Below are 12,406 nucleotides of genomic sequence, written 5' to 3'. Positions count from 1 at the left end.
AAATAACACAATGTAAATAAATAAAACAATCTAAATAAATAAAACAATCTAAATAAATAGCACAATGTAAATAATAGAGATTTTGTAATGAAAAAATAAAGTTTCAAGAACCAGTGAAACAGATCATTTTATACTTTGACCTTCATCGTAGGGGAAAGGTTGGCTTATGTAAAGATTCAACTTTGCTTTTCATGGCTGCAGATATCAAAGGTGACAACAAGGCTCGCGCTCGCACACCTCGAGTGTCGCAGAGCAGTGACAGATACAAAAATTCTTAGCAATTATATCGAAAGGCCAGCAAGACGTTGGTAAATCGACATCATAAATGTAACATCCATCCTGTACTTCATCAGTGATATTGGCACTGACGAATCTTTTATAATGATTGCTATGTTCGCCGTGGGGAATTACGGAGGACGTAAAAAAGATTCTAATTTTTTGGCTGGTCACGAAAATATTAAGGAAATGATTGAAATCCAATATTGAATTATTTTTGTTTATATTTATGTCACATGATTAAAGAAACAAAAGTAAATTCAAAATATAAATAAATTATCCAAATTTACATGATTCTATGTCACAATATAAAGATTATAGAAAGCACATGCAAAAGCATTTTATAATGCAGAAGCAAAAAGTTTGAGCATTTTATTAGCGCAATTCCTTTCTCACAATTATACTATTAAAAATTTTTGTAATTGCGAAGAAACGGTGCAACTTGTACTATTAAATTATCTCATTGTATTTTAAACATATTTATAACGAAAGATTAGATCGAAGTTAATTACATTAATACACTAATGACAGAAGGTTAGAAGAAATATAATAATAGAAGAATTATATTAATTGTATTTTGCACTTTATAATATTATTAGTTTCATAATAAATTATGATAGTCAAACTGTTCCGTAATAAAATTCTTCTATAAAATAAAAGTGATGGAAAAATATTAATGTATTACATGTATAATCAAATTAATATTTAACAATCTTCCGTCGATAATGTATTAACACAAACTTTCATTTTCGTTATAGTGTATACTTTTTATCTAAAGAACCAACATAAAATATATTCACAATACGTAGACTGATTACAAAAACATTTATAAATTTTAAAGCATATTTACATAATTTCATTCTCCTTTTTCAGGATAAAATATCCCTTAAATACACACAAACATATGCAATTTTTCCTTTATATAGATTTTGCTATTTTATATAGACACATTTTGATTTTTATATATAATTTAAAATTTGTATACGAAAGTAAAAAATGTCTCCCTTCTTCACTGTAGGCAAATAACTTATAATCGAGCAATATTACGCACTTATAAAGATCTATATTGTTACATCTCGCTATTTAGGAAATCTTGTATTTGATTTTGTTACAATAGAGTAACACAATAAAGTTTTAATTTACAATTATTAATATATATCATACTTAGAAAGTACCTCTCGGTAGAAATAGCATAAAATATCTTTCATAAGAACCTGTTTATCAAATCCTTATTAAGATGCCAATAAAATTTCCTACTGTAAACTTACTGGTCTATGCTTTTTAATAATTTCCATCGAATACTTGTAAAACAAAATTCAAATTCATTATCAATATTGTGACTAAATATATGCTAGACGAGAAATCTATTACTTGTCAAATTTTGGCAATTTCTTGCAAAGGCAGAATAATTTTATGAAATATGCCTCTTCTGTTTATGTGCTGTTACAATGTTACAATTGAATATGATTTTATATGTATAATTGATTGTACGACGTTAGCTAACTTTTTAAGAAACGTCTTCCCTAAACATGAAAGCATGTATCAATGTCATTTAAAGTGATACATAAACACTATTTTTTTATTGCACTATTGCGTGCATAGTATAGAAATGCTATAATTAGTATTGTGCGATTAGAATTACATTTTCTTCACTCTTATCGAGAACAAATTGTGAGCATTAATAAATCTCCTTTTCAATTTGTTAATTCGTTCATTGGACGATTCATTCATCGAATACTTCCAAGCGAAAACCACTCAATTGTTTCGGTTGTTAAATCGATACGTCCAAGAGGTAAGCGTATTCCACCAAGAAATTCATTTTCTTGTAATGTGTCATGATTCCATATTGTAGCTTCCAGAGTTCTCTCTTTAATCACGTCTAGAGCCATTCTATATTCCAACTGTGATGAACATATACATATTATACATCCGAGAATTTTAACTCAACCAAAAAGAAACAACAGCTACTGATTTGTTTATTTAAATTCATTACCATTTCCATAAACGAAGGATGACAATTTTTCTTTACAACTTTTGTTTTTCGCTTTGTCTTTTTTGAAGGATCAGGTTTAAGATAAACTTTAACATATGTATTTGGTTCCTGACAATTTGCTACTTTGGGTAATCCTCTTGCATGATAGACCATCACATAAAATGCTCCACGTGTATAGTGAAGAGACATCTTAATTTGTCCGCTTTGTACATTGTCTCTTACAGGTTTTTCAGCCCACCAATTGCCAACTAATAAAAAAAGATGATAATGACATTTACAATATCTCCAAATATTAGATAGCCATATTGTGAAAAAAAAACATATACCTTTTACTTTACGTAAATGAATATCTGCATTTTGTTGATCTCTCAACAAAGGATGAAAGAAAGTATATACTAAATCACTTTGAGAAATTTCTGGTGCCATCTTGAATAAACTTACAAGGAATTTCTCAATATCCGCTCGTCGTTTATCAGCAACTTGCTTTATGTTAGATCTTCCAACACTTATACCACTTGGTAAGCTATGTAAAATAAATATCTATTTACATTAATCATATAATGCTATTTTTATAAATAAATATTTTACAAATAAATTATATCAATTTTTTATGAATTATGACTAATTATGATTACTCACGAAGATAAAGTAACATCTAAATTATTCTTGTAAATTTGACTTCAAAGGAACTTTTTTTTATATCGAAGATACTAATCTGATTAGATAATACGAAATATAAGATAGCACAAAATTCTGATATCATATTATAAAAATCTATCAAACAATTCAAGTAGCAATAATAAAACGCATTGTCATTTTATGTTTACACTTATTGAAGTTTGTACTATTGATTGTACATTTGTTTGAAGTGTTTGAATATACATTTTATACTAAAAAGGTATGTATTATGCCTTATATACATTTTATACTAGGTATGTATTATTATCAAATTAAAAAATATATATACACATAACATTTAATTCTGCATTGTTTTAGAAAAGAACATCAAATTAAAAATGGGTATTATTAAACGTTTCCGTGCTCAAATATTGATACAAAAAGCTTCGTCTAGAAAATCGATTGCCCCTGAATTTTATCGAAGAATATCACAAACTGCATCACAATCGCAGAAAAACATAAATAACAATATAAATAACAAGAAAACTATTAGCACTGATATTAAACAATCCAAGTCTTCATCCTAACAATAGAAAAATAAGATAAAGTAAAAAGTTATTTGCATTGGATTCAATATGTCGAATAATCTAGACTATTAGACATAAAATCTTCTGCATGATGTAGATAAATTAAATTACTATATACGCTTAATCTCTACAGATATGAATCATATATGATATTATATAAATTATTATTAATATATTATTGCTGATTAACAACTGTAATATGTACTTTAATTTATACTATAAAAATCGTGTCATAACATAAAATTGCAATAAAATATACTTTACTTACCTAGCAAGTTTTGCAAGAGGAAAGTGAATGCACAATTTTTGATAAAATTCACAAAATTCCTTATATGATCGGAATAAATAAGTAGGATCTGCATGACCTTTTCGTTGTATACGCAAGATATACATATAATATTTTTCAGGATCATATCGTTTTTGGTAGCCATGCACTTGAACACTTGTTAACTGACCTTCCTGCTGCATTCTACAGTGAACATATAGACATTTTTCAAACACTCAATGTACTTTAAGAAGTATAATTTTAAATTTTAAATTTACACTTAGGAGCAAATATTAAAAAGTATATTAACAAACTTACGTATATGTACGTGGTATAAAAGATAATAATGCTCCATCATTATGGTCGCCCGAAAATCTAAGTTGTGCTAAATTATGTAGAAAAAAGTTGAACTGTGTAAACCAACTTTTAAGTGAACTTTCTATCATTCGGGCAAATGTTGCAGCTGCTTCAGGATTTGTTTGCTCTGGAAGAAGAGCTTTTTGTACGTAACTAACTGCATCCACAGTCACACCAGGAATGCCAGACGAAGTCATCTGTGAATTTGTATAATTATTCATTTTAGATTTGTTCACCAATTCTTTGATTTCAATGTCACTGAGCTTTTGTTGTATAATATGTGATTTATATAAATCAGTCATGTTATTTTTTTGAAACAATAAATCATCCATTTTTAACACCTATGCTCTTGTTTGTTAAAATTATTTGTGATACAATAACTTCTATGATATTTTTAAAGTTAATATTATAACCGTTTGTTATTAATATATTGTTTGTCGCTTGTTTGCTTTACGTATAAATGATTAAAACTGCTGCATTGTTCGATATTACGGAACCTCAGACGATAAACGCTAATTAACTACGGACTGTATATAGTTTAGCGTGATAGGCGGACCACTTTCTGATAAAACGCGTGGATAGGTCCTTCCGTTGCGGTTTTATTGTTGTCATAACTTAGTAATGGTTTAAATTATACTACCAGCAAAAAAAGTTCAAACTATCCTTTTGCCTTTTTAATTCAATTTTGTAAACAATTAGGTCTTTTATAGTAAACGAATAGACTACTGTCTAATAATATTTCGATATAAATTTTTAAATTGTAATGGCACAAAATCCTTAACATATACAATATAACAGGAATAGACGTACCAATCCAAAAAGATGAAGAATTAGATTTCCATGCTTCCGCACTACATTAAATGCTTGACAACACAAATCCACGAAATGATGGAACTTGGCTGATGGCTTGTCTCCACCATTTATAACATAGGCCATATCAGATGTCAATACAAATGGTGTCCTATCCCTAATTAAAAACATGAAAGATTATAATTTAATTTTATAAGTAGTGAATACATATAAATAAGGATACATTTACCTTTTAAAATTTCCAAACATTTGAGCATCACCTAAGAATTTCCCAAAATCAATATGAAACAGGTGACCTGATGTTTTTAACATAATATTGTCGTTATGTCTATCACAAATTCCTAAGATATAGGTAGCAACACTATAACCCGCACAAGATGCAGTAAAGTTTTCTACTGCTCGTTCATACTCCAACTCTGAAGGATTATGTTTTGCCAACCATTCGGCAATAGGTCGATCTTTAAATGATCCAGTTAGGCCAAACTCAACCTGTATTTTTCTCAATGTTTCTGCATTTGTAACCATTTCTATCATCCCACGTTTGTATCCAGTAGGTACGCAAGCAAATGTTACCATTTTAAGATCAAGACCTTCTTTTAACCAAAGTTTATCCATTATGCGCATCATTTGAAGAGTTAACATATCTTGTTGTAAATCGTCTCCAACCTTAAAGATTATTTTAGTATAGAATAAACCATAATAAATTATAACAGTAGGTATTTGTTAACTGAACATACTTTAAAAATCGCTGGACAAATTACATCATCACAGCTAATAAAGTTGATTTTCAATGGAAGCGTAAATGATGAAAAGTATGAGCAACTTTGTACATTTATACCAAATACTTGTTTACTAGGAGACAACGGTAAACAGGTGCCATCATCTTCCATTAATTGACAATGTATATTTTGTAAACCAATTTTGAGCGCATCTAGTCGTAATGATTCTTTCGTTTGCTTAATATTTTCCGCTACTTCATATAAATTCTACAATATTATGAGTTACACCATTAACATTTGCTAATTTATACAAAAATATACGTTAAAGAAAGAAGGAAAGGAAAAATTTTACTTTAACGAGTAATTGTTGCGTAAGAAAACTATTTCTTAGTGCATCCCCAATGACGGCTAGTAACGCTCGTAACATCAATTGTAACCTTCTATGATAACGTGCTGAACTAATATTTTTATCATCCTCTGGTGTAGTTTCAGCAGAATTCTGAAAATAGAGTATACTAAATATACTTGTTTAAATTTCTAAAGTAAAAGAAAATTATTCCAATCTGAATTACTTGAGGACTTTGTCCTGGTAACGCTTGCGTTAGTAACCAATAGATGTGATGAGCTACCCGTGGAGAAAGTAAAGCTCGTTCTAATAAAAACTTTGTAAGAGGGGACGTTTCATATGTTTCATGCTTCAACGCTTGTAATAATTGAGGTAAGTAATCTACGAGTTCATCATTACTCAGTTCTCGAATCCATCCAACTGCCATTTCTCTAACTTTCATATCTGGAAAACTATAAAGTATCTTTGATTAGTTGTACAATTATCAACAATCTCACATACATATATATATATATATATTTAGAACATTGAAACATATATATTTAAAACATTAAAATATATATATACCAAGGTAACAATAATTGCAGAGCTTGGACAGGAGGTAAAGGACTCCAAATTCTAAGAGATGCATGAAGATCAGGCAAACATGCCCAATCCCAACTATGTGCAGCCAAAAGTACTTTAGGTAAAGCTTCAGGTTTATTATGCAAATAATGTCGTTTTTCCCATAGAATTTCTCTTTCTTCAACAAGTGGTCTATTAAAAAATTAATTAATTAATTAATAGATATATAGATAGTTTATTATTAATATTTGTAATTAAAAAATATATGTATACCTTGAAAATGTAGTTTGCTGTGTAATATCTATTAACAATTCTTGTGTGTTCTGATCCAATGAATTAAAATCAAGAGATTCTACATCATAATCACGTAATTCTGTAGGAAATAATACTCTGCCACCATAATCAGGTAATTCTACACCAATAATAGCATGCGTATCTCCATGAGGATGAATCCCAGCTGCTGGGGCTGGGCCTAATCTTTTATCAGCAATTGCTGGCCAAAGTGACAAGAAAAAGCTTCCTTGACTCATAACTCTGTAAGTAAAAATATAAAAAAACATATAGTAAAATACTTTCTCACTTTAATAGATGTAATCAATTACCCTTCATAATCGAAAAATTGTATAGCTCCCCATCCCAATTCTTCTTTTTGCATGGTATTTTCTGCTGATGAATTAGATTCATGATCAGTAGGTTGCAATGTACGGCCATATAAAACTAACACTAATCTTGCTTCTCTTGGTACTTGACATACGCTTATCCCACGAAATTCTAGCCTTTTATACAAAAAAGAATATATACTAATAGTTAATTTTATTATTAATAGTAATAGAAGTAATAAAATAATAGTAATATTTTTTATTAATTAAAAGTAATAGTAATGTTATTTAATAGTGGCTTTTAATTTTATTACCATGAATTAAATAAAATTCTTGGATGAAAATTAGAACTGACTGCCATAGGTTCAGATAAAACTGGATTTCCAACAGGTCTTGTTCCGTGAAATATTTGAGCTGCGATGATATAATCGTCATGTTTCCATGATCCTGGCAGTCTATGTAATGCTCCAACACGAACTAGGATGGTATCTAATACCTCAGACGATATTAATGTATCTATTATACAAAAATATAATAAAATTAATCATTTCTATAATTCATTATCTGTCAAAATGAAATTTTATAATTCTAATGTTCTTACTTGTTGGAACTTCTCCCCTGCTATTTAATTCAAAATCAACCCTAAATGCATGACAGTAAGTTTCTACAAGATCTTGAATTGCATCGCGAATTTTTCGACAATGAGATGCAATAACATCTGGAAATTTTGTTCTTAATGTCACTACGGAATAATCACCATCTTCATGCAGAATTTCTGGTTTCTTGCATTCTATATTTGTTGTATGAACTTGAGGTAAAAATTGACAACATGCATTTACGAAATTATCAACAGCTTCGGTAATTTCAAATGTCTCTATGTTTCCCATTAATGCACATACTGCTTTTACTGCTTGGACAACACTACGGGGTTGCAATTGTGGTAAAAGGCTGGAACCATGATTAGTAGTTGCTAATTGTATGGCAGCAGTTTCCACGCGTTCCATTTCTTTTTCTACAGTTTCTACAATTTTTTATATGAAAATGCGTAACTATTACTTAAATATGTCACATTTTTTTCATAAAAATTTAATTTCATAAAAATTATTTTTTGTTTTCATACCTAATAAAATAAGAAGTGTATCGTACGAAATAGGTTGTACTGGTTCATTTGGAAGAATATCTTCTAACTTGAGACATTGATCACGATTATCATCTTGAAGCTTTAAACAAAATTGTGTACGTATAACATTAATTATTAATTAAGATATCCTTACATTCAAAAAAATACTTACTGTTCGTGTTATAGACCGTTTTATTTGCGCTTTAGTTAGGATAGCTAATTCAATGTCTTTTTCTAATTTGATACATTGATGTATATATTCGTACTGAGCTAAAGTTGTATTAGATGCAAAATATTCTGCTAAACCCCATACTCTCAGACAATATTTCTCTATATTTACTATATCTTCATCTTCTAAGGAACAAGCGACATTAAGAATAACATGCTCAACACTACAATTTACTGAAAAAAGATATTTTATGTGTTAAATTGTTGAAATTTATTTCATAATTTTTTTATTATAAATTTTATGTGTGTAAACTTACCATCGCATGTAAAAGAAATGGACGGAGTATTTTCGTCAGAATCCATTAACTGTGGATGTACAACTAATTTTATACTTGTGCCTTCAGGATATAAACTTTCCATCATTGGACTGATTACATGTCCAATGTTTGTACTGGGATCATTGAACGGAAATTCACCTAAACATATTTTGTCAATTAATATACATGTATTGTAAATTCTATAAAAATACTAAATTGTTTACTTATACTTTACTAACTTCGAACAGATTTGATCATGTCATAGAAAGCTCTAAGATCGCAATCATAAAGTGATGGTCTAGTTTTTCTCATTGTTACATTTTCATACAAGCGTGTTTGTCGTTTCTGTAATATAAACGATGAAGATTATTAAAACTTTAGTTATTAATTATTTATTTAAGTAATTAAACATTTGAAATAATTTTACTCTTCTATCTAAGGAAGTCCTTCTTCTTTCAATAGTATTCCAAGCTGATGAATTTCTAGGAGGTAGTGGTGGTGGCGCAGCTGGAGATACTGCTGGAGATTTAGCAGACTTTTCCACAGCAACATATACTGGATCTGAATTAACACTTTCATTTGTGCTATACATGTAATCGAAAGGATCGAATGGATCATACACTGATCCACTCACTTGCGATTGCATTTCTGCTTAAACACATCATATTATTATTATTAGATATTTATACAATTACTTTATTTTATTTATAAAATTTCAACAAAATATTACCATCTTTATGTCCCTGTGTGCTATCATTCTGATCTTCAATCTTAACAAGTAATGGATCAAATGCTTCTAGTACACTAACCCGAACATTTGTTTTATCATCTACTTGATCAAAAGAACTCAAATCTATAAGATTATTATTTGGCTTCTTCTCTATCACTTTTAATACATTCAGCTGTTCGTCATCCATACAAAATGTAGGTTTTTGGACACCACATATAGAAGGAGTAATACTTGGTCTATAATTCATAGGTAATGGAGGTATCTGCAAAAAATTATTAAAATTTATTCTTTAAAAAAATGATGAATATTATTGAATGTTTGTCTTTTAAAAAATTTCTATAAAAAATAAGTTACAGATAAACTTAAAACTAATATTTTTATACCTGACATTATTAAATTGATAGTTGAAGATATTAAACTGAACGTAAGATTTATACATAATATATACCTGAGAATGAGTAAGAAAAAAATTTTTTAAATCATTAAGATTCCATGCAGGCTGCAAGAATCATTAACAAAATTATTGTTACAACAAAAAAAAAACATATTCCACACTGACCACTGAATACTGATGAAGATATTATGATATTTACCTGTGGCGTTATATCAGGTACATTACTGTTAATACTACTAGATCTTGACATAACAGGACTAATTTTTGGAGTTCCTGGTGTACAAGGTGCAGTGGAAGATCTAGGCCCTGGGGAAAGTGATTGATATCGGAAGTCTCGAGAATGATAACCTGCAGAACTAATGCTACGTGACACTCTCCCTTGTTTTTTCAATAATGAGGGATGAGTTTCCCATCTTGGCTCTACAGTCGCTTTTCTGCTATGGAAAAATAATTATTAATTAATAACTATTAACTAATAATTCTCCAATGTTTTTATAAAATTCATAATTTGTCAGAGTGATTAATTGTATTCTTACGAAGGTGGAGGTGGAGGTGAACAATAATCATTTAAATTATCTTGCTTCACTGGACTTGTAAATGTAATCAAATCAACAGTATGTTCTTGACTTGTGGTGGCTGTTGTTGAATTTCTTCTAGATGGAACTGGTGGCGGTGCTAATATCACAGCATTTCTAGATTGATTAGTATTACAGGAACCAGGCCTTGGTCTACTTCTACACTGAAATCTACATAATTTTTGTTATTATAAATTCATTTTAATTTGTGCAATAAATATATGGTAAAATAAAAATGATACAAATTTCATTTACTTTTCGGTTTGTGGTGTATTATCCCTTTCTGATGAACTACTATGCACAGTGCTGTTTCCATCACTCTGTGGAACACATTGTTGCTGAATATTATTAAAATCTGATCGTTGCTTTTGTAATTTAAATTTTTCTAGTGCCAGACTTTCCAAACTCATTGCCTGAGCAAGTTCTAAATCCTCTTGGAATTGACGTTCATAATCAATCACCGCAGATCTTTGAGTACTTGTATTTCTACTGTAGTGTGACATCTAAAATTAAATTAAAAACTTGTTACTACATTATAGAATGACGGAAGCATGAAGAAAATTAATATATATATGTATATATATTCAAGATGTAAATATGACAAACTAGTATGAGTAAGCTACTAATAATATAAACATAATACATATATTTTAAATATACTTTAACCTATACATGAAGTGCATTCACGTAAGTATTTTCATACATTGTTAACGAAATTAAATTAAACAATAACATTAATTTATTAATACAATAACATAGTTTTATGTTATTATTATATATCTTACTAATTTACACATATATGTATCTTAATAACGCAGTTCTATGTATTAAAATTATGTGATGAAGAAGATAAAAAAAGTATATAAAAAAGAAATTTCTCAATATTGGCTGCAATTATGTATCACATGAATTAATAAAAGTGAAAGAAACATATTGTTGGTATAGACCTTATCATTTAAAGGGCTGCATTATCAATTTAAAGTTCCAGGAGTATTATGCGTCTAGGTAAACAGATTTACGGCTCACCCTAGCATTATTTTCAGCGAAGTGTCTCGCTGTTGAAAAATCTTCAAGCAAAAGACCAATACAGTCTGAGAAAAAGCACTGTCACCTAATCAAGGAAATGACATTTTCAATCGTATAATTAGCTGTCGTGTACAAACGACCTACTGTACTAACTGTACACACGTAGATACTATGTGTATACAAATCGAAAAGTGCACTGACTTGAAGCTGCTGCCACGGATAGACAATGTACTGGTAGAGTAGAAGTAGAAGACACAATAAGTGTATCGTATGTACATACAATGAATGTATCGTATATACGTGCACGATACGTCTTACAATCAATACAACGATACGATGTAACGAAAGACTGGTTATGGTGCGGATGTAATTGAAAGTGGTGACGGTATACAGTTAGGTTACATTAACTCTTTCCGGTGTATCGACTATTTGGATGGTTAATCTATTTAACCTGGACGGCGAACCTTATTTGATTAAAGCTGATTTATACATGGAACGCGTAGGATTGTTTACAGTTAGGAGTATCTATCTATCTATCTATATATATATATATATATATATATGTATATATAAGTATATATAAGTTTGTGTTAGTAATATGTATAACTCTATGTGAACCTTCTTATGCGAAAGATTATGTCCGTTAATTTTATTCTTTTTTAATACAAGATGTGTAGTTGTGGTATAATAGAGAAGAGGATAATTTTGTGGGAAAAAATAAGCCGAAAATATGGAATAACATTTTTTCATATGGTGCTCTATTTTCGAGAAAATAAAAATTGAAAATTTGTCAAATTGTGTCAAATAGTGTTAATACATCGGATCATGCATCCCGATTTTATGCATATAGGTTGCCAAAATCGGTCTTCATTTGTAATCGATCTGCTAAACGAAACATTTGATCTCTTTCGCACATCGGTTATTTATTGTCTATAACAATAA

At 29.3% G+C, this 12,406-nt stretch overlaps 1 protein-coding gene and 1 long non-coding RNA gene across 6 annotated transcripts; one reads left to right on the top strand and one right to left on the bottom strand.

The window, feature by feature from the left end:
• Positions 1-482: 482 nt before the first annotated feature.
• Positions 483-11,789, bottom strand: LOC100649222 (phosphatidylinositol 4-phosphate 3-kinase C2 domain-containing subunit beta). Of its 5 annotated transcripts, XM_048410073.1 has the most exons (27): positions 11,666-11,789; positions 11,386-11,549; positions 10,694-10,941; positions 10,400-10,609; positions 10,063-10,300; positions 9,918-9,968; positions 9,470-9,731; positions 9,167-9,387; positions 8,979-9,084; positions 8,740-8,898; positions 8,427-8,656; positions 8,255-8,354; positions 7,736-8,155; positions 7,449-7,650; positions 7,138-7,311; positions 6,809-7,069; positions 6,539-6,727; positions 6,198-6,423; positions 5,978-6,124; positions 5,644-5,892; positions 5,136-5,572; positions 4,907-5,063; positions 4,058-4,293; positions 3,743-3,943; positions 2,596-2,792; positions 2,270-2,517; positions 483-2,177 (listed from the first exon to the last, which is right to left on the bottom strand). In XM_048410073.1, exons 3-27 carry the CDS (start codon positions 10,939-10,941, stop codon positions 2,004-2,006), a joined length of 5,343 nt encoding a protein of 1,780 aa, XP_048266030.1. In that variant the 5' UTR covers positions 11,386-11,549; positions 11,666-11,789; the 3' UTR covers positions 483-2,003. The 5 variants fall into 5 exon arrangements, with proteins under 5 accessions (XP_048266030.1, XP_048266031.1, XP_048266029.1 ...); XM_048410074.1 differs by having other exon boundaries at positions 10,063-10,297; positions 11,386-11,789; XM_048410072.1 differs by having other exon boundaries at positions 11,465-11,789.
• LOC125385946 lies at positions 3,036-3,946 on the top strand. Its single transcript, XR_007225723.1, has 2 exons — positions 3,036-3,167; positions 3,266-3,946. It is a non-coding gene; the product is annotated as an uncharacterized LOC125385946 (long non-coding RNA).
• Positions 11,790-12,406: the final 617 nt, after the last annotated feature.

This window comes from Bombus terrestris, chromosome 11 (genome assembly GCF_910591885.1).
Source record: "Bombus terrestris chromosome 11, iyBomTerr1.2, whole genome shotgun sequence".
NCBI classification, from domain to species: Eukaryota; Metazoa; Arthropoda; class Insecta; order Hymenoptera; family Apidae; genus Bombus; species Bombus terrestris.
Note: the sequence above shows the minus strand (reverse complement) of the source record. Positions and strands in the feature narration are given on the sequence as shown.